The sequence below is a fragment of the Hyalella azteca genome, unplaced genomic scaffold (genome assembly GCF_000764305.2).
Source record: "Hyalella azteca isolate HAZT.00-mixed unplaced genomic scaffold, Hazt_2.0.2 contig13638, whole genome shotgun sequence".
In the NCBI taxonomy this organism is placed as follows: Eukaryota; Metazoa; Arthropoda; class Malacostraca; order Amphipoda; family Hyalellidae; genus Hyalella; species Hyalella azteca.
Genome location: NW_025943552.1, coordinates 353,407 through 376,061, shown reverse-complemented (window position 1 = coordinate 376,061; position 22,655 = coordinate 353,407). Strand labels below are relative to the sequence as shown.

The 22,655-nt window shown below is 38.6% G+C and overlaps 2 protein-coding genes across 2 annotated transcripts in view; one reads left to right on the top strand and one right to left on the bottom strand.

Moving 5' to 3' along the window:
* The window catches only part of LOC108665119 (eukaryotic translation initiation factor 4 gamma 1), a 78,791-nt gene extending 77,467 nt beyond the window's left edge, over positions 1-1,324 (bottom strand). Inside the window, exon 1 of the mRNA XM_018151843.2 lies at positions 895-1,324. Coding sequence (XP_018007332.1) covers positions 895-961 — 67 coding nt within the window. The 5' untranslated portion in view covers positions 962-1,324. The remainder of the gene's footprint in view (positions 1-894) is intronic.
* A 521-nt stretch (positions 1,325-1,845) lies between these two features.
* On the top strand, positions 1,846-18,835 carry LOC108665126. Its single transcript, XM_018151853.1, has 7 exons — positions 1,846-1,869; positions 12,417-12,607; positions 13,172-13,325; positions 13,870-13,952; positions 14,341-14,511; positions 15,085-15,340; positions 15,825-18,835. Exons 2-7 carry the CDS (start codon positions 12,491-12,493, stop codon positions 16,058-16,060), a joined length of 1,017 nt encoding a protein of 338 aa, XP_018007342.1. The 5' UTR covers positions 1,846-1,869; positions 12,417-12,490; the 3' UTR covers positions 16,061-18,835.
* The last annotated feature ends 3,820 nt before the right edge of the window (positions 18,836-22,655 follow it).

Sequence of the window (22,655 nt, the reverse complement as noted above, 5' to 3'; positions counted from 1 at the left end):
CAGTTCATGGGTGATGGTATGTAGCAGTTCAATGGGTGATGGTATGTACTATGTAGCAGTTCAATGGGTGATGGAATGTAGCAGTTCAATGGGTGATGGAATGTAGCAACTGCTAAGTTGGGTGATGGTTTGCAGCAGTTCAATGTTGTATTGCTGGGTTGGGTAATGGTTTGCAGCAGTTTAATGGTATATAGTGCTTGGTTGACAACCTGAGTCAGGCTGAGTGAGTGAGTATTCAAATTCAATGTTTCATTGCTAGGTGATTGCTTTGTCAGATGGTCAATAGGAGCATATTTCAGAAGGTCTGGATAGCATTAACTATGAAGTCACACATGCAATCCAATAATTAAGCCTAAGTATAGGTTGTTAGGATGACAAGTTGACAACATCAACTACAAGTTAATAAGGTTAAAGATTGAATTTCTGAAAGTCAAAGGTCAAGCAAACACAATCAAGTAACATGAATACTATTTGATTTGTTAATTATGTAATTGCTAATGTTGACTAACTGCTGTAATCAAACATATTTTTTTAACATGATGATGGTGAAAACACATTCAATATCAAATTTTCTCAGTTTGTATAAATGCAACCTTTATTTTTCTTCAAATAATTAAAAACTAGGCAGTTTGCAATCTAAATTAGGACTTCATTTAAATAAAAGAAAAATATACCTCATAACATTATGATTATTAGAAAAGAATTAACAAACTTAATTTGAGTTTAAAAAAAGTGAAATAAAATCCACAGAATGGGTGGGGTAGAACAAAATTTGGAGGTGTACTTATTTTAACCTATTACATTACCATAAACAGAGGAAAATTTTAGTAAAACAGTAGACACATGCCGTAGAATATCATTTACTACTTGTTACTTAGAGTCAGTGATACTCACCTGTTGAATAATACTGTTTCGGCGCATAACTCCGGTACCTGTTACTCTGATTATTGTGATGCTGCATGCTTTCGAGGCTTCAGAACCCCATGGGTCCTGTATTAAAAATGTACAAAACTACTGACAGCCAAATTCTTCCGCGCATATAAGTTCCCTCCAACAAAAAGGCTTTACTCTAAAAGACATGGGTTTCAAAATCGAACTTTTACTTCAATGAGAACGTCCAGCTTATCACAAATGTTCACAAGTAATGGATGCCACGACCGCCTTGGTTGCCTGATCGGCGCCAACTTGGTGCACGTTTTAAATCGTCAATATATCCTTGATGATATGGGACATCATTGTTATGCACCATGTTACTAACTGATATTACTTGAATCAACTCTGACAGGATTGAAATGAAACGATGAAAAATATTTATGCTTTCATTATTTTATATGAATGACAGGAGATGACGGCATTTTTTTCTCGGAAACGCATGCATACAGCGCGCCCTCTACTGGCAGGCTCCGACATGGAGAAACCAATGCAATGGGACTGTTGATGTATGATGTCTCCATTATTGTAAAAATCGTAACAAACTAAGCTATTTAAATATAAATAAATGAAAAATTTCTACATATTCTAAATGTACGCTCTAAGTGTTATCCGATATTAGATAAATCTAATGCTTGAAAACGTATATGTCTCTAATTAATTCAACGCCCTAGGGAGCAAGGCATATGCTTATAAATTATAGCGAAAAATTCATTTGGCCTGAAATATTTTCCAATTGCTATAATAGTAAGAATTTATATAAAAAATATACACGCACGCATTGAAGCAAATTTATGGTGAACAACTGAACATTGAGATTGAGAGCTCAAGGTCGTTTCGTTTCACCACTCAGGGTAGTGTTCCAGTAATATGAGATCTGCTGTCGTGAGTCGTGACGTAAAGACGGAAACCAAAATTTAGTTACGCGAGAACAGACAGGTTGGCGATAAGAATTTTGCTGAGGCTGTCTCCTTGCTTTATCTGAATCAAAATTTGTTGTTTAATTTATATCTATAGGAATTATTGCGTTAGTGTGTAAGTTAAACTGTACATAATTATTGTTGCTAGGCTAAAAGTTGTTTTTATTAATGAGGTACTGGATAGTGTATACGAAGTCTCACAATCCCTGATGAGGCTGATTCAGCCTGATTGCGTCATTGACATTGAGAAAGCTGAGGACGAACGACAGGCCATATTAAGCATTTTCTTTGAAAGGTTTCTCGACCTTCAATGTCTTTAACGGTTAACCCACCCCCACCGTGTATAATACATGTATAAGTTACCATTGCTGCTTTTAACTTTTAAGGCTTAATTCTGCCTGCTCTGTGACAGTGTGACTCAGACTGTGAGCGTGAGGCAATCAGCACAGTCAGACAGCACTGTATGTCTGTATGACTAATTTTGACTATGATCTATGAATATGATCAATTGATTAGATTAAGTCTAAGATTGTCCTGCACTTAATGCACTCTAACTGCCTGGTGCATTGGTTTCAGGAAGCTAAGTTGTGACAGAAAAAATCTGTATAAACCTACATAGGGTAAATGCGGTAAATAAGCAGTATATTCCTATACATTAAGGACATACTAGCAAGAAATGAATGGCTATAAAAAAATCACCATATGCGCAACTCAAGTTCTGATCTCAAAACACCATACTACATGACTACATGCCACGGTGCCAGCAATGATGAAACATCATAAACTGTTGCCATATTTATTTAAAAGCCTTTAAAATTTAAACCTACAAAATCTCTGAATTTCAATGCTGTGTGTGATTAAATTTGGCATATTGTGAGTATGTGAGACTAATTCTGGAAGCGCTTCTAACTCTATTAATTTTTAATTCCGGCACCCTCAGCTCCTTGTGTTGGAATTCTGATGCCCTGTGCCTGTGTCACTGTGTGAGCCTGTGAGGCTGTGAGCTCACTGAACTGTATCAGAATACGACACAGCTTGGGACAAGCTTAATTTAAAATTTTGAATTTTATAATTAAGCTTTTAATTAAGAGCTTTTAAGCTTTTAATTAAGAAAATAATAATTTTTGGATACAGCTCTGACTCTGAGCTCGCTGAGCTCAGAACAAGCTGTGTGTGTATTATGTCTAATTCCAAGCTGTGTCAGAATTAGTTTTTGTGTGTCCAAAACCATGTTGTTGTTGTTGTTGCCCCGCGCCTGATCCCGGCGTCATTGATCCAGCCGTGGCTGGAGCCAACGCACGACCGCAGCTGGGTCCCTCCAAAGGTCTATGGCTAGTATGGAATATATCTACTTGGCGAGCCGCGACTGAATTTTTCGAGCCGTGGTTTTATGGATTTGCCAGCCGTGATTCCATTTCTACGAGCCGTGATTCTATTTCACCGAGCCGTGAATTCCATATCTCGGCCATGAAAAGCCATTTACGAGGTGCGAATGCTAATTTATTTACAAAGTTTATGCACGTGTTACCCCAAATCTCTAATTTTACCCTTAAACAGTCAAACGGCAACAATAAAATTTGTCTCTACTGTAAGTTCAGCACGTGTTAATATACAGTCTGACCGCTTTCACATGACCGCAACTATGCGCGATCTTCAACAAACGTTTTGTTTATTTGTTTACATTACGATGTTTATGTTTTTTCTGCAAGATATTTTTGGCGGAAACGGTAAAGCAATGCAGATTGCGGAAGTTGAAAATTTTATGAAATGACATGTTTGCGAAGTGCAAACCGCGATTTTTTAATCAAACAAAAATTTATGACATTCGAGCCGCGATATTTCAGACAAAAATAGGACTTTTCCAGACTAGGTCTATGGTGCTGAGTGGAGTTGGATTGTTGGGGCAGTTGAAGAGGTGTGGCACATCATCCGGGGAGAGGTGGCAGTAGTTGCATAGGTTATTGATGTTGTTATGAATTCTGCTTTTTGTAGCTGTTCAGAAGTATGCAATGGCCGGAGCGAAGCTGTGCTAGCGTTCGTCTTGCGGATCTTTGAAGTGTTAGTTCAGATTTATCTATAGCCAGGAGTGGAGGAGGCCAGCCATTGAGCAGAACTTATGGGTGGTATGAGTCAATAGCAGCTCGGGCAGCGTTGGAATGGAGAGTGCTGCTAGCTGCATTGAGGGTGGCACTGTTAATAGTGGCTGGAAGTGAAGGTTGAACGGCATTTATGTATTTGGTGAAAAGAGTATCTCTGATGTTGCGGGGTTGGGGGTGCGGTCTTGTGATTTGGTGGCAGGCGTGTTGAGGGAGGTGGCTCCGCAGAAGGTACTGGGCTGAGAGGAGGTCAGTATGCTGTTGAACAGTGAGCATTTGACATTCGGAGGGAAGATGTTGTTTGGCAGTTGTGTTGTGGCAACCGGTTATGGTTCTCAGAGCAGAATTTTGAACTGTTCGGAGGCGGGTGATGTTGGTAGGAGAGGTGACAGGAGACCAAGCTGGGCTGGCGTACTCAATTATTGGGCGACCGATGGCTTTGTATGTTTGTAGTAGGGTTTCCTTGCCTTGTCTAAAGGAAGTGCCTGAGAGTGCTTTCAGTATGTTGTTGCGTTTTGAGGCTCTTGCTGCCGTAGTTCTGTGGTGGGGGTAAAGGTGAGCATGGTGTTGAAGGTTAAGCCAAGGATTTTTGGGTTGTGTTCTAGCGGAAGTAGTTGATTGTTGATCTTGACTTGAGGGTGGTGATTGTACTGGGCCGTGTGCGGTGTAATGAGGGTGACTGTTGATTTGCTGGCAGAAATTTCCAGGTTGCAGATAGTGAAAAAGTTGCAGAGTTGGGGGAGGTAGTCGTTGAGTTGCTGAGTGAGCTTTGAGTGAGAATGTCAGCGTCGGGACCAGTGCTGTAGATTGTGGAATCGTCAGCGTAGGAGATAATCTTAATGTTGGGTGGTGGTTGGGGTGCCTTGGAGACATAGTAATTGAAGAGGGCAGGAGACAGGACAGAGCCCTGTGGAACACCTGTGTGGATTAATTGGTGTTTAGAGTTTTGATGCCGGAATTCCATTGAGGCAGAACGGCCGTGTAGGTAGTTGGAGATCCAGCGGGTGATAGATCCGGGTAGTGGGGAGGCAAGAAGGTCGTCGATCAGTATCCGGTGGTTGACGGTGTCGAAGGCCTTAGTGAGGTCCAGTGCGGCAATGATGGTTCGGTGGGTGAGTGCAGACGTGGTCGAATGTCCAGGCCAGAATCCATGTTGGTGATCAGCTAGGGGCAGGTGTTGGGTGATAATGGGTACCGTAAAATGGGGTAACTTAGACCACTTTATTTTTTATAAATGATGCCATTTTTTTACTAGCTAAATTAAACTTGAATTGAAACATGCAAAATACAGGTCTATACTCTAGCTTCACTCACCATAAATTGCTGGCTCCTGCCTCTCATAGTCTTTATGTAATTTCAAAAAAAGTGTCATATATAAGACTCTGTAGAGTCTGAAACATAAAGAAAAAACATATAGGCTGTCAAACATAAAATATGTTATGTATGGTAATTTTATATTAACTTCCAAGCCGGTCTATGTTACCCCGTCAGGGCTGACATTAGGTGGTCTAAGTTACCCCATTTGGGGGCAGCGCCCCCATTTTCAAACTATGACACTTTCCTAAAATTTGTCATTTGCATATGTAACTAGAAGAGTTCTACTACAATGCATCAAAGCCTGGAGTTATTTAACCAAAAAATAAAAAAATTGGAGGGGGTACTCTGAGAGGCTTTAAATAATAGCTTTTTTTCGTGGGTCACATTTTTGATTTTTTAACCTATTAGATATGCAAACTTTTCAAATCTTTCTATTGTGTTATGTAGCCTCAGTATTAGGCCTTTAATTCCCATTGACAAAATTTTTCTATGTCAAATAGTTTTTGAGTTGTGGGGGTTTTTGTTAAAAAAACTAAAAGTGGTCTAAGTTACCCCGCCGGTCTAAGTTACCCCATTTTACAGTAGCAAACATCTGTCTAGTACTTTGATGGCAGGGCAAAGCAGGGAGATTGGTTGGTAGGATTTAGCGTCGTTGTCCGGTTTGCCGGGTTTGAGCAGCGGTATGACTTTGGCAGATTTGTAAATGCATGTGCGTAGGCATGTGCATAGATTCGGCATGTGCGTAGGGACTCATTGAAAAGGCATGTCAAGTAAGCAATTCCGAGTGGTCCAAGATATTTGAGGTGAAAGATGGTTAATTTGTCTGGTCCAGTAGCCTTGGAGGGACGGGATTGTTTGATTGCGTTGGCCACTTGTGCTGATGAGAAGGAGGGACTGTCCGATAGGTCGAGGTTCTTTGACTTCCGGGTTGTGATTCTATTGAGTTTATTAGACCTGTGTTGAGTGACAGCCGTGAAGAGACTGTTGAAGCAATCAGCAAGCTTTTTGGTGTTATTGATGGGCCTCTCATTGAAGTTGATGGCGATATTGGGGTAGTTTTTAGGTTTGCCGGCCAGGGCCTCTATTGTTGACCAGAGGCGATTTACGTTGGTGTGGCGGTTAAAGGTAGAGAGGTATTGTTTCCAGCGGGCTTTTTTGTTGTCGTTGGTGAGCTGGTGGATGCGGGCAGTGAGGGCCGCGACATCGTCGGAAGTGGGGTTGGCGGCACAGAGGATGTCTCGCTGTCGGGTGAGGTTGATGTCTTTGGAAAGGCCCGGCTTGGAACAAATGTGACGGCCTGAAGGAATGTTACGGTTGCTTGCGCTGATTAAAATTTTACGAAACTGATGTTCGGCTGTAGATAAGTTGGCAGGGAAGACGGAGTTTTCAAAGGCGGCCTCGGTGTCGGCAGTGTATTTTTCCCAGTCGGCTTTGGCAAAGTTAGTGAAGGTGATTTTCGGGGTCTTGGTTGTCTGATAGTCTGCTTGCAGTGTAATGATGATTGGCAGGTGGTCGGATGACAGAGTGGTCATGATGGTCCAATCCATGTGGGTGATCAGGGTATCTGAGGCGATTGAAAGGTCTGGCGAGGAGGGCTGTCCTGCGGTTGGAAGCCAGGTTGGTGTGTCCAAATTCAGCATCCCATGATCAGAACCGCCGATCTCATCCGCCATCTCCTCTCCATGTGTGTCCTGGATGCGTGAGTGCCAGAGAGGTTTGTGTGCGTTCAGATCGCCAAGTATCAATGAGGTTGGCACTAAGAGATGGGAGATAGAGGCTCTGAAGTTCGGTGGGCAGGAGGATTGGGGTGGGATGTAGACATTCATGATGTTAAGATCAGTGTTATTGGCCTTGATAGTTATCGCCTGTTGCTCGATTGGGTTATTGTCTGGTAGCTGCTTAATAGTGAACGCTATACTGTTGTGGATCAACATCACCAGGCCTCCGCCTCGTCCCGTGCTCCTATCTTTGCGGAAGACAGCGAAGTTGTCAAATTTTGGGTCTTTGGAGCGGGAAGATAGTTTTGTTTCTTGGATGGCTGCTACTTGGATGCTGTGAGTGGCAAGAAAGAGTTCGATTTCGTCATATTTGTTCTGTAATCCGTTACAGTTAAACTGGAGAATCCTCAGGGTTCCAGTGGGCGGTGAGCCAGGATGCGCAGGCGGAATGGCTGGGGCGGGCAGACGGGCCCTGGGTGCCCGGACGGCGGGTGGGGGAGAGGGAGGAAGAGGCCTTGGGCAATTGTTGCAAAGGTAGTAGTTGTTAACTTGCGTTGAGCAGGCGACCATGTGTTACCATTTGTAGCATGTCCAGCAGCGTATGGAATATTGCGTTTTGTTTATGGTTTTGTTACAAACTGCGCATATCCAGATTTGAGGCCCAGGGTTGGGATTTATTACGGCCATAAAAAGAAGGATCCAGAGCAGGCTGGCCGGGAGAGACCGCTCCGGTGGAGAAAACCCCGCGCGGCGGGATGGGGCAGGGAGGGGTTCCACAATGGTTTGCTGGGCGTCGATAGACGGCCCAGTCGGCTCCACCACGAGAAGGCCGTTGCACCAGAGCAACGGTCCAAAACCATCGCTTAACTTAATCATCTATTAATTTATTTACCACTTGAAATCAGCAAATACAAGTATACTTCAAGTATTCCTATTATATTAACAGACTTATTTAAAAGTCTCAAACCATAATATTCTTTCTACACAAACAGTTCATCACTATTTGGCAGAGCAAGGTCAACTATCAACTTTATACGTTTTTCGATGTTCTCACTGGGTGACGTGCACTCTCTCTTTGGATCTTAACATTTTCCCACCAGACGGCCCAGACCTAGTGTTTTGGCAATAGTATGGCGCGCAATAGTATGACGTCGCTATTTCAACCATCAACGAATGCGTGGAACTAAGACAAAGCTTAATATAAAGGAAAAAAGTTGAGAAGTGTCAGAATTACCCACAATGTCGGAATATACCTCGTTTACCCTAATACATATTCCCAAGTAATGTACCCTAATACATATTCCAAGTGTGCAAGCAAGTATGGCTTGCACAGGACTGACAGGAGCTTTTGTCTTGTCTCAGTTGTCTATGGAGTATGGACTCTGTGGAGTGTGGCAGGCATGGATTATATCTTATTTCTAAGTTGTAAATAGAGCTCTCTCACCATTTTTGATTTTTTGGAGCCATGAGATTCCCACTAGATAAATTATCTTCAATCTACCTAATTGTTAGAGAAATTAGGAAAGTGTATGATTGTGCTGCAAATTGCACGGTTCTTGAAATTGTTCACTCTTAATGGGTGAGATTTTAGTATCGAGTAGGAAAAATTTCAATCTAAATTCACGGGTTGCTTCTTCTTGATTTTCTAGTTTGAAACTGAACTGCCATTTTTTAGGAAGATGTAATTATTCAAAGTCTTCACTTTTCATTTTTCACTATAGCACAGACTGACAGAGGTTAGTACCAGTGTACCACACTACCACTGTTAGTACAGTGAAAGCATCACCTAGATAAGGGGAGCCAGGCATAAAACATATCTACTTGGTGAGCCATGACTGGATTTTTTGAGCCATGGTATTATGGATTTACCAGCCATGATTCCATTTCTTCAAGCCATGAATTCCATATCTCAGCCATCATTGGCCATGAAGAGACATTTACAAGCGCAAACTTATTTACAAAGTCCTGGGCTTGTGTTCCCCAAATCTCTAATTTTACCCTAAAACAGTCAAATAGCAGCAATAACCTTTGTCTTTACTTTAGTGGCAACTGAACACACGATAATGCAATTGAATTTGAATGCAGATTGCAGTCTGACCTAACTGCTCTGATGTGAATGTGATCTACAACAAAACATTTTAGTTCACTCATTATCCTTACACAGTACTTCAATGCTAATGCCAAAATATCCTGTCGAACAGGATATTTTGGCATTAGCATTGAAGTACTGCGGATTGCAAAAGTACTAATATAAACAACATTAGAGCCGCAAGATTTCATACCTACTGAAATTATATGATATTAGAGCCACAATATTTCAGAAAAAAATGGGGCTTTTCCCTGCCTGAGAGGAGCTAGCTGTGGGTGTGGGGTTAAGCCTTAGGAAGCTCTGCTCATTTTTTGCTTCACTGGTGGTCAGAGCTTGGTAGCTGTCAATGTGTTGGTGCTTTCAGGTTTCATCAAATGAACTATGGGTAGGTACTTATTACCATGACAATGACTTGATTTAGGCAGAAGAAGGGTAACAGAGTTTAAAGGCATCAAATGCGTAGACCCAAATATGCCCAGGATTGTCATTGGCCATGCTTATAAATAGTTACTATTTACTATAAATATTGCCCAGGGGCATGATCAATGAGGATTATCATGCATTCCAATCAGGGCATGGATATCAATCAGAATGGGTCAATGGGTGGTAGACACTGATCCAAAATATGTTGTGAAAATATGTTGTTGTATCAGGAACTTGACATGGGTGCCAATTATAGGTCTAAACGCTTGATAGTCTTCAAAGATGTTGTATCTCAATTTGAAAATCCCTAATTTGCTGCCTGGTTATTGATAGTACTCTTTCTGCTTGGTCAAGTCATGGTATAAGTCATTGGCTTAAAATCAATTGTCCTCTTGATTTTAAAGCAATTTTCTATAACAGATACATCAATGACACCTTTCTAATTTTCAAACATCCCTCTCATGTCAAACCATTTTTTAATTATGTAAACTCACAACATAATTCTATCAAATTTACGATGGAGCTTGAATCTAACAATAGTTTGTCCTTCCTTGATTGCAATGTTACCAAATCTAATGGCTGTTTTCTGACTTACGTGTACCATAAACGGACATTTACTGACCTACCAGTTTCTTTAGTTTTTGTTTATTCCGTTTCAAGTTGAATGGGCTTCAAACATTGTTATACAGAGGTTTTTGCATTTGTTCTACATTCCATGCTATGCACGCTGAATTTGAATTTTTACGCAATAGTTTCTCATTTGATGGAATTCTGGCAAGTTTGGTGATTACCCAAACCAAAAAATTCATGTCAAAGCAATACAGTGAGGTTGCTCCTGAGTGCGATAGTGGGGAAGTTATTTATTGTTCTTTTCCATACTTTGGTGCTGCGGCTGAAGCTATGTCAAGAGAATTAAGTCTTCAATAGATACTTTCCAAAATGTTAATCTTCATATTGTGCTGGTAAACAATTTCATAATTTGCTCTTTCTTTAGATATAAAGACATGCTTCCAGTTCATATGCAATTGTCACTGGTTTATCAATATTGTTGTGGACAATGTGCATCTGTGTATGTCAGGATGACGGCACGCAATCTTCATTCCAAGGTCGCTGAGCATAAGGGCAGGAGTTGTAGAACCGGACAGATGCTATTGCTCCCCCTCATTTGGCTGTGTGCGCTCACGCCAAGCAGTCTGATGTCCCTGTTTCTGACAGTGACTTTTGGGTGTTAGCTTCCACCTCCGGTACTTCAGAATTGCATATTTTAGAAATTTATACATTTTTAAACTTGGGTCCAGTTTGAATTCAACTGTTAGTTCCTATCTCATTGAAATTGTGAATAGATAGTTTTTTGTGCTCTGTCAGTCATTTGTAATTTCAGGTTTTTAATTTCATTCTGTGCTGTCATTGTACTAATTTGTGACTTCTAATTTGTGATTCTAGATTCTACAAACTGACGATGGAGCTAGTCTCCAAAACATTTTCTATAAAGATATGAATTTTTGTGGACTATTATTTGCTTTTAAATTTTAGTTACTTTTTTATTAAAGAGCATCTGGGTCCGAAATTGGCAATTTTGGCTTTTCCGGTTTTTAGTCTCATCTTAAAGCTGACATTCTGACCAATCCAACTGTAGAGGGCTTAATTATACCCACGACACAACGGTACTGAAAACCATCTCTTTACATTGGTTTATGCGTTCACAACAGATTGCAAAAGAGTTAGGAGTGGTGGAGTTCTTTAACATTTAAGATATGGGGAAATTCCCCGCAGTGCAGTTAAATAGCCAGTGTGAACAGGCTGTGCGTCAGTAACCTGCCTGCAGTTGTGCGGGACGGTTCTTGTTCAGTCATTTGCACCATCCTTGACAGAAATTAAGTTCCAGCATCGTCTAGTCTTGCTTTCTTGCAACCTTGAAAGCCAATTCCGAGGCGCCTGGGACTTTGTCGCGCTCTACTGAACATTCACACTCATTGTCACTGCAAACCTATCTCCTCCTACAATTTTGAAGATACAACAATGAGACGTATACCGTTCCATTTGCAAAAGAAAGATCTACAATTCCTAGTATGCATTTTTTTTAAATTTCAATATAATTTGGATTTTATTCTGCAAAAAGGGAGGTGGCAGGGGAGTGCATCCTTGAAAGCCAATTCCAAGGCGCCCGGGACTTTGTCGTGCTGAACTGAACATTCACACTCATTGTCACTGCAAACCTATCTCCTACAATTTTGAAGATACAACAATATGACATATACTGTTCAATTTGCAAAAGAAAATCTACAATTACTAGTATGCATTTTTTAAATTTTTATATAGTTTGGTTTTTATTCTGCAAAAAGGGAGGTGGCAGGGGGGGGTTACTCAAAATGTACTAAAAAATCTAATGATATGTGTCTCAATGTTGTGGCTTAGAAGTCCTAGGAGGAGATAGATTACTATGGTACCCCCTTTTTGGCTGTTCTCTAGGAATTTCACATTTTCGTTCATATTTTGTAAAAATTTACACAAACAAAAAAGTCTTAGAATTCTGTATTACATATGTGTACCAAGTTTCAGAGTGATCTGTTGATAAATACCTGAGATAATTTTTTACCCAGATGCTCTCCTTGAACAAACAAGTGACATCAATCATTGAGTCCTATTGCAATCAATTGATCTGCATTTCATAGATTGGGATATATTTACTGATTTGGTTACTTGGACTTGGTTTATTAGACCTAAGATTCCTAGTTCAACTCAACAAACTTAGTGCTTATTGTAGTGAAGTTTAAATTTAACTTAGAAGTGAATTTATGTACCAATTACATCTTATGCTTACATTGTACTTGGTTAGTAGATGAGACTGTGAAGAATAAATTAATGAAAGACATTTTGATATTTCAATAAAAAATTTGACACAAATTGTCCATTTTTGTTTCAGAAGCTCATAAGATCAGTGCTTGTGGTGTGGATTAACTATCATAAGATCAGTGAAAGTGTGGATTAACTATCAATATGATTTCCTCGGGGACACGAGATGTAAGGCAAAGCCGAAAAGCATTGCGTCTCAGCTCCTGTTGTATGTTTGCATCCCTTTCCACTGGCTGTGCAATCATCAGCATCATTAGCATGGTATGATATAATTGATACTTCTTTCCTTCACTTGTTTATTGTTGTGCTGTCCAAAAATGAATTTTACAGCAATAAAATGTACTTTTCATGTATAATTTTAACAAATTTCATGTGAGCAACTTGTTTCAATTTTGTAACTTTGTTATGTTGTATGACCTTTATATTGAATAAAGAGCAAACTCTTATCCTGTTAGCAAACTATTCAAAATGTTCTATTGCAGACTTGAGCCAACAGTTCCAATGTTAGGCAATCACTAATTATATTCATTTCAAAACGAGCCATTCCTGTTTTAACCATCTATTCATTGTGTGAGTTTAATCAAGTACTGGAGATGCTTGGATATGTCATATCCTGAAAATTGTGTGCATAATTTCACATTCTCACATTTTACATTCATTTAAATTTATTTATGCTGTTTTTATTCCTATCACAAACTTTGATGTGTATCAATACTGTTGAGTAATTTCATCTTTCTTTTGAATTTTTATCTCTGATTAACTGATTATATGATTGATATGATAACTTTGAATACTGATTATAATTTGATGAACTTCCCTTTTCAGTGCGAGTCCCTCATGTACATCTTTGGTTTGTCAAGAGTGATTTACCACTGCACAAATGTGAGCAACATTGAAGAGAATGAGACAAAATCTTCAGAGTCAGATGATGATGATGAGGATTCCTGTCCCATCAGTCATGTCATTGACATGAATCAGTGTGAGTGTTCCATGCTGGGACCTTGGTCAGTAAGCATTATGCTCTGAATTGTTCATGCTACAACCATCAGAATTTCAGGCCAACATTTTGCTAAAAGTTTAGGTTCTACTTCTGCAGCTGTCGAGTGGTCATACCTTTATATCTATTGTATAATTGTATATTTATTATTTAGATCAAATCAGATTATCAAGTTTATATACATTACTCTTTACTCCTACAGTTATGAGTTAATGACTAATTAATACATTTTAAGGAATTTAATGGTAAATTGTGGATTAATTATAATGATTTATTAATTATCTTTAATGAAGGAATTTAATATTAACTCTGCCAAAAAATGCTGTTCTGTATTTAATTTTAAGTTTCCATAATTTCTAATCAGTTCATTCTATCTCTTAAAATGGTTTGGCCAGATTTTTTTTGCACAAGTGCATATTTAATATAAAATAATTAAAACTGTGTGAAGTTTCAATGTTGAGCTATATAGGTATCCTTGAGGTTTCCATGCAACGTCTCCCACTAATTTGTATACTAACTTTTTCAGTTCTGGCAGTGGCATCCTTCATGTTGTTTGTCATGATCATCTTCTTCTTGGTCTCTCTGCTTATGTATTTTGGAGTGAGAAATGTGAGTACAATTATTTATTGCGCAAGCCTTTTGCTGTTGAGATATTGTCAAAATAACATGTTGGAAATGATTAAAAACTCTGATCAAATTGCTTCTTGGCTATCAAAGTATGAGTATCATGACCTGAGATTGTCTCGACTCTGAATCATACCACAATATTTCACACTAGTGCGTAAACCCTGAATCAGATAACTGTCAGAAATTCTTTCAAAAAAAATTGTGCCATTCAATTATTGAGTCAATTATTTCTTAGGTAATGCCAATAAAGAGTTGTTTGAAGTAAACATTGAAGAACTGTTACCCATCTGGTATAATGTTTTTGTTGTATATTTCCCAAGCTTAGTATTTGATTTTGAGCAGTATTTAATGCCGACATTTTCCCCTACAGAGAAAGTACAAGCTGTTGTACCCATGGCTCTGGTGGAACATTGGAGAGATGATTGTCACCTTCTACTCCATCTCTCCCCGCCTCGGCCAGACTTTTTCCCCCTGGAGGGGAGTTATGATCCTCCTTATTGAAGTCTACTTCTGTGTTATTGTTTATTCACACATTGAGGAGGTCAGTTTTGCTTTTGTATTGGTTTTTCTTTGGACGAACATTCTTCAGTTAGATTTTGACACTTTATTTCTATATGCGCAATGATCCAGAATAGGAATTGCAATTAGCATTGATTCATCCTAATACATTTCAATTTCATGGATAAATTAAAATTCTAACTAACTATGGGTGAAATTATCAGACTCCCATTACTTTGAAGAAGATTCTTGCTGCATAACAGTTGGCTCAAGTAAGTTAGGTAAAGGCATTTTAGCATTATTTTATTACAGATTTATTCTAACAGATTTAAATTAGTCTGCTTGGCAATTTGACATAATCTTATTTTATTATAATTTATTTAGTTATGGTGAGCCTCATCTACTTTTTATTAAAATTTGCCTTACGACAAACAATGAAATGCACAGTAAAGTATTTGCTAGCTACTTAAATATGATATATGATGGTATGTCAGTTGTGCTTCTTATTCCTGCTCAGAGAATCCACGTGCTCCTTTAAAGTGCTCTAATTTATGGTAATTTGAGAACTTTTGTTATCAAAATGAGAAAACTGAAAGTTATGTTTCTCCCCATGCAGCTGAAAGAACCACCGGCATCCGATGACATAGTTGACGTTGTTTCATACGTGACTATGCGCAACGGTGGACTCTCTAACGTCCACCCACGGTCGTACGTCGTGCCTGGCTCCTCAAGACGGCCTTGTTCCTCAACACATCAACCAACACAACACGAAATGATCTATCCTGTGGACCTTGACAATAAAATGGACGGTGACACTAGGCGACTCTATGGAGACCAACCTCCCCCATACTCTCCTCCGCTGCCCTCAAATGGTGGGTCATTGCCTGAGAATGTCACCAGTGATTGCCTTGTCATGGTTGCCACAATAAATTTTAACCTTTCTTTGGACCAGCCCTGAAACTTCTGTGATAAGCTCTTGAATTTTTTTTTATGATGAGCAATGAGGATCTCGCAATTGGATCAGCTCACAGATGGTTGAATGTTCTCTCGAATCAGTGGTGAAGTCTTAAGCATTCCTGTATGGGAACTGCACTAAAAAATTAAAATTATAAGCTGAAAGTCAGAGACTATATTTCTTTCATGATAAAAAAATGAAGAATATCCATCAAATTTCAGTACCAAAGTTAGATAAGGATTTAAAGAAGTTTTTCTTTAATTCAGTTAAGAAAATTACGAAAGCAGGAAGTTCAATTCGATAACGAAACCGGGATTCTCAAGCCTCGAGTATTTTGTATCCCTAGCTTACACCAAGTTCACTTTTTTTATGAATATTGATCACAGTACATTTCTGGCCAGGTGTTGACGGTGCTGGGACAAACGCGACATCAGCCAGCTCACACCTGGAGATTCCGTCAACCCCTCCTCCATCTTACTATGAAGTCGCCGGTTCTTCAAACCTTACCCCCGCTGCATCTACCCAGCAGCAGTCACAAGCTCGTCCATTCATTTCTATGCAGTTCGATCCTGCTGGGCAGGCCTCAGCTCTCGGCGATGGTGCTGTCAACGTTAATTTGCCTCCGCGACAGACGTGAATGTTTCAAAATGTGACATTCCAATGTACATGATTCTTGTTCACCCCGATATGGCGGGATTGTTCATATTATTTCGTATGTTTTACTTCTGCTTTTTTTAGGCTTCACAAATTCATATGATGTAGAAAGTAAGATCCAGTAAAGCTTCCTGATTGTCAATTTCGGTGCACGTGACATCACTGCTGATGAGTCTATTAGTAATTAATGTACATTTAATAAGTAGACTTCGTATTCCAATCTGAAAGTTTTATCGTTTGACAACGGTTGCATTTTCATCATTCCGCTATTGGTTGCACTAGTATGTTCAATATATTTATTAATTTTCTGTGCATTCAGATACCAAGATATTATTTAGCCAATATGATTCAAATAATATTCCTTTTAACTTCATGTGAATCTTTACCATTAATTCATAAAGGAGACTTGGGCAGTAATAGTTTCTTATTTTATATACGAGTATTTTTAATGCTTCCAGAAAATGTACAATTTGGCTGTTTAATCGTTATTTACGGAAACGCCAATTGATAATTTATACCCGTTCACGTTACACAGCCGAAGTGTGCCGACGTTTCATAATCTATAACGAAATTTGCAGCAAAATATGTTTTCTTAGAGCTCATGTGTCGCACTTTGTGTTTCGGGATGTTCTCTTAATTTTGTTTGCATGAAAGAATCGCAGGGCATGCCGTCATCTCGCGGATGTGATCTTTTAAGTAACTATTTTGTAATGCGTTTGTATTAGTGAAGAATTGTATTGCTGGTTATAAAGTAACCAGCAGAGTATCTGTGCAAAAATTATTTATCTACAGCAGTGAAAAGACGTAGATGTAGTATATGTGACAATAAAGCAAGCAATTACTTGTCTCGACTTGTGAGCGACATGAGATGAAGAAAATAACATCTTCTTGTCAAAACACTTTGCTTTGATTTTTGGAATGATGTGGTGGCCGCGATGTAAGGTAATAGAATAATTTCTAATGGCGAGTAGGACATTTACTCCTGTCAATACAATTAGCGATGAAGCTCGCTTTCTGCTGATGCGAAGTTCAGTCGGGTGTGTTAGTCTATATGCACTGCAATTTTCTTAGCCATTCTTAAGTTTCAGTTTGTCATATACGTGGATGCTTAGTACTCTTTTGCTATGAGCCTCGTCTTGTTGCATTCAACTCTAATATGCATAAGAATTGTAGCCCAGAACTTCTTTATGCAATCACTCATCTAATGCGCCTGCTATGAATTTTCTATTTGTCGATTCACTCGTCGGTCATTCATTACCATCTTACTCGGTAGCTTTTAAGTAAAATGTTCCTTGCTGTTACATTTTTGGCATATTAATATTAAAGATAATATTATTAATATTTCCATGGTGCATGTTGATATTTTTTATCTTCCATGATGTGTATACTCTGTATTTGAATCGCTTTAAGAGATATATAGATACTATTGTTCTGATATTACGTGGAGATTAATACATAGAAAATATGCAATCACACTGGATACGCTTGGCGATCACCTCATGCTGTGTATTGTGTAATCATGCTAATCATAGCATTGAAGACATGACATGAGTCGTTGAGGATAACCAATTGCCTCCTAGATTATTATTCACTCTAGATTTCTATCTCCACGCATAAATGTTTAAGTGATCTTCAGCATAATCAATATCTTAGATTTATATGATTTCTTGTGTCCTCGTTGGGACGATCGTTCAAAATATTTGAATAGTGGTTCGTTGGTGTTTTTTTGTATCATTGTCTGCACAACTAAAGAATTCGGACGTGGTTTGAATTGATTTTTTGTCGGATCTTCCTGTGTAATTGGATCACACAAACCCGTTAAAAGTTATGGTCTTTCTTTAACTGTGCATGCACAATTCAAAAGTTTTATTTCAATGCTCAATATCCGTCGTTTTGTTGTCCTTATTTTTATTTCTGTATACCTGCTTGCTTGCATGAGTCGTCCTTGCCTAAAACCTTTTCTTAGTGGTTTAACTTTCTAGTGGAACTCAAGATCTTTAATTATCTTACGGAACCTGGGATAGATGCTCTTCAGATAAAATGTATCCGGATTGATTAGCGTTCGGAGAGTTTCCATGACTTGCTGCTCAGGATCACTGAACCAATAGGTATTCTTTCGCTTCCTACAAATCAATGCTGTAAGTAAAACGGTAAAACAAAACATGGGTAAATATATTTTAGAAAAATGCTGCGCTATTGTGTTACCTGATAATTTTTTGTGTGCAAATTTATTATGTAGTTTACTTCGCGCCTCTCCTTCAGGCGTGAAGTTTTTCTGAAGCTTCTTGGATTCCGAAATCCGTCGTGCATTACCGGAGTGAAGCAACATTGTTCCACAAGGATATAGTCAATCGCGTTTCATTGTTATCCTGCTTGTCAACAGAAGACTGGCTTGGGTGTTTAAGGACGACATTTTTACTTGGATGAATCTTCATTATTATTATCATTCTTAAATTTGCTCATTAATGTAAGAGCGTAGCTTGTTTAATCTTTCATAGATATTGATGGTTCCTGGAGAGCAACATTTTCACTGATGTTTTCTTTGTTTGGTTTTCTTTTGGCTTTCTTTTCATGATGGTTTGATTTTCCTCTGGCGCTATTTGTCACTTTTCGTTGAGTTACCGGGATAATTTTTCACGTGCACTGCACACATGGCCCATTGCATGCATGTTTATTGCTTGTTATATGCTTTTCTTCGGCCAAATCTGCTTCTTCCAATAATGGATTTATATATTAAATGTTCCTCAGCGCAATGACATCCCTCGTTTCATTGCCCTTCGTTTGGTCAGTTATTGGAAGTTAGAATTACGGTACTAGTTACATGGACTTAACAGCGTCATGTTTTTTTTTAAATGATCAAAAAACCTGAAGATGGTCACATCTTATTTTTTGTTCTTTCCATTTAGACTGATTTTTAGTGTGTTAATGTTGAATCAATTAATGTATTTGAAAGTAAGCCAACAGATGTAATTAATTGTTGAAATTTTCTCATTCAATCTGTGACCTACGGAGAGCATTGTCTTTTTCAATGCAAAGAAATGGCTCAAATCCAAGTTTTCTAATAATGTATCGGACTAAAAGAATCCTTGCGAAGTGCAGAAGTGAACGAAGTGGTCAGAGTGGTGAGTAGAAACAGAGGAATCGAGTTATTGGCAGAGATCGGTCTTGGAGGGGCTTCTTTCACAAGTCGGGAACTCGGTTCAAAAATAATAGATGGCCCAAGTGTTGAAGAATAGATGAACTAACTGCTCACTCCCATTCCTGTCGGTAATGAAAATCGGCGATGTTGAATCGATTCTTGAGGAATCTATTCAACAATACTATGCGGTCGGGTTCAAATTTGAGAGCGCCTCGAATAGCTTCTTGAAAATTGCTAACGGTAAACTTGATCTTTTCATTCTTGCTTCGTTAGAAGGCCAGTGGCTTATCCAAACAAAGAATGTGATCTTAATTAGGACCTCCATCTTGATTCTGCCCTGCTGCAGCTGAAAGGTCATTGTTCTTTGGTCCAAGCCATAAGTTGTGATTATTTTTATTTCGCAATCGCGGACTCCAGCTAGTCAGCTACAAAGATGACGAAATCTTGCGTGTTTAGATCCATGGAAAACGTTACCCTATGATATGAGATGTGCTCAGTTTGGCAGCGTTGAAACAATGGTACCAGTATTCATGGAGTCGTTCATTCCAGTGAACACGTTCTTTGCGCTCCTATGGTAGGAGTTAGGTTTCTCCTTGATTAAGATGTGCTCTCATTCGAACTCCAGTAATTTTTTATAGATTCGGTAAAATCTGATTTCTGACTTCCAAGATCGAAATTATTTTTCTTGTTATCAAACTTATTCATAGATAAGGTTTTTTACCTGTTCAAAAATTTTCTAGATTTTGTTATCTTTTTGGAATGACAGAAGCTTCGCAAATGACGGAAGAAAGTTTCCTTTTTTAAAACGCCTTTTATCTTTATTTAGTCAAATCAGGCGAAACGGAGGACGGACCCATAATTAGGTCTTAATTATGGACCCGTCATCCGACGGACATTAGGAGTAGCTATGAGTGTATGACCCATAATTGTGTTCCCAATTATGGGTCCTAATATAATAGCATTGTTAGCTGTGCTTATATGATAATCAACATGAACGATGGATAACCCAGGTCTGATATGGTCATTAAAAATTGAGCCAAAATAAATTATCCGTTAACTAGGTACTAATACATAACTAATGATCGAAGTTAGATGCTTGAATTTTACAGATGGCATCACATCGGTGGAGCTTTCAAATTTCAATCGTTTTGTTTATGCAGTCCTGTCAATTGCGTTGTAAATAAAGAAGAATTAGTTTTTAAACATTATGAATAGAATGTTCAATCAAAATGAACGAGTAAGAATCTAATTTTCGGAATGAATTAGGACCATGGGACGAAATTTTGATTCTGCAATCGCAACTTCACAAGCTACGACAACGCGCGCCGCGCGGTATTCACCTATCGTCAGTTAACATGAGCGAGTCGTGGTGGTAGGTGGCGCTGAATTCGGCTCGTCGCTGTGTGAGAGGTGGTGGTGCATGGTCATGGGATATCTAACAAAAGACAACCAGGGGATAATATTTTTGGAGTTCGCATTTGCCGTTTTTCTGTTTAAGCTACAATTGTAGGCAGTTTGTGCAAAGTTTAATTTAGTGATTTCCTGTTGGAATAAGGAGTGAACTAATATTTTTTACATCCTCCGTTCAATTAAAGAGCATATTGTTGTTGATTAAATTTAGTTTTGTCATCGCCTCACGTGCACGCAAAAGCCTTTCAATTGCTGCTATCGTGTTTCTTCAAACTAGTGCATTTACGGACGCGACAATATTGTGATGTAAGTGTCCAGAGATTAATTTTACACATGGTTGAATTAATTGAATTCAACCATGAATTTTACATGATGACATGATGATGATGTATGGACACAATTCGATAATTATTAATAAATTTTGAATGACAATTGATCAAATTTGGTGAGAAATTGGGCTCATTTTCCTATTTACAGTTTACATGTATAAAAAACTAATAAAAGTTGAGACCCAAGAAAGCTAAAAATTAAAAAAAAAATATAATGTCATGTGATCCATTGCGGTAAAAGGGTTGACGTTCCCCATGAAAGTTTTTGGCTACGATTCATCAGAATTTCTATACAAAATACGTTTCTGGCGCAAAAATACATCAAAATTTCTCTCAAAAACCTCGCCTGCTTGTATGGCGTTTGAAGGGCCTAGCATCCTTCCCTGGATTAGCATCGAAGAACTCGAATTCTTACATCGCATTAGATGTATTAGGGTGCGATGTATATTTTCCTGGCATAATTTAGGTTTAATATCATAATTTGCCTTGCCGAGCGTACCAAATACGGTAGGCGATTTGTACCTGTATTCAGGCATAAATTATTTAAAATTATGGAATTTCTTTGATCGGCTCAGCCGAAAGAGTGTAATTCTACATAACAAGGAATTTTTAACCTTTCAATAGGAATTATTAACTTTGAGTCTTCAAAAGTTTGGTTTTAGTTTAGCAGTTTATTTTAAAACGTGTATTGGTTTGTAATGTAATGAAGCCTTCGACATTTGCGACGTGATCCAGAAGAAACGTGATCTCGGTTCATAACTTCTGTGCATTAACTAACAATCCTTTCTCCTTCTGATATTGAACTTTTGTTACGGATCATATCTTCCGAAGGGGAATATTTTCTCGTGTGAAGAAATACTCGTGAGAAGTTTCCCGACATTTCATATGTGGTTTGTTTCATATCTAAAGCTGTTATCGTTCCTTCGTGCTCCTGTCACACGCGCGACCTTTTCCTTTCTATTGCTTGAACGCTTTTTGATGAACGCTTTTTGATGAACTCATTTTGATGAACGCTTTTTGATGAAACCTTTGTACCGTAACGTGACTTCTAACATTACCAGTTTATGTTTATTATCTCTATAGTCTATACAATATATTGTTAATTATTTCAACTTCATTCAATTTTGAAGACTTTTTCCAAGTACTGGTTCATTCCGAATTTTCGAGTATAGTGTGTAGAATTGTGCGCCCATCCGCGCTCACTGAAACTTTTCGATAACTAATACGTACATCCAGCGTGAAAAAATTTGTAGCGTATTCAAGAGAATCTTATCGACATCGTGACGGCAGTTTTTGATTGGCTGGTCGTGAAGAACTTCGTGTCACAGCTCTGAATTTAGAACAATGAGTCGGGACTAACCGGACGTTCAGTTCACGCGCATTTCGGTTGTCGCTGATGGTTCTTTTTTCGATGCGATTGCTGGATTCCAGTCGCTTTTTTTGCATCATGTTTTGCCAAGGGTGAGCATCAGGATTGCCAAAAAATCTAAACGCAAATAAATCGCATCGTTTGACGAGAAATGCAGTTTATATTAAAGGAGATAGTACAGTCGTCCATTTATTAAGTTGATTTTGTTTTATTTACACTTTTTTGAGTGAAAGTTGCTTCAAAATACTCTTTTGTATTTTTATCGTAGGTTGATATTTGGATGTTTTTCATGCCGGAACTCTATTTCTAATTTTAACGATTATAATCATCA

What these genes read in the sequence shown, in the direction of transcription:
- LOC108665126 (XM_018151853.1), top strand. Translation starts at nt 12,491, where the DNA reads ATGATTTCCTCGGGGACACGAGATGTAAGGCAAAGCCGAAAAGCATTG. An exon ending in TCATCAGCATCATTAGCATG is followed by an intron (nt 12,608 to 13,171) that starts GTATGATATAAT and finishes TTCCCTTTTCAG; the next exon opens with TGCGAGTCCCTCATGTACAT. An exon ending in TGTATTTTGGAGTGAGAAAT is followed by an intron (nt 13,953 to 14,340) that starts GTGAGTACAATT and finishes TTTCCCCTACAG; the next exon opens with AGAAAGTACAAGCTGTTGTA.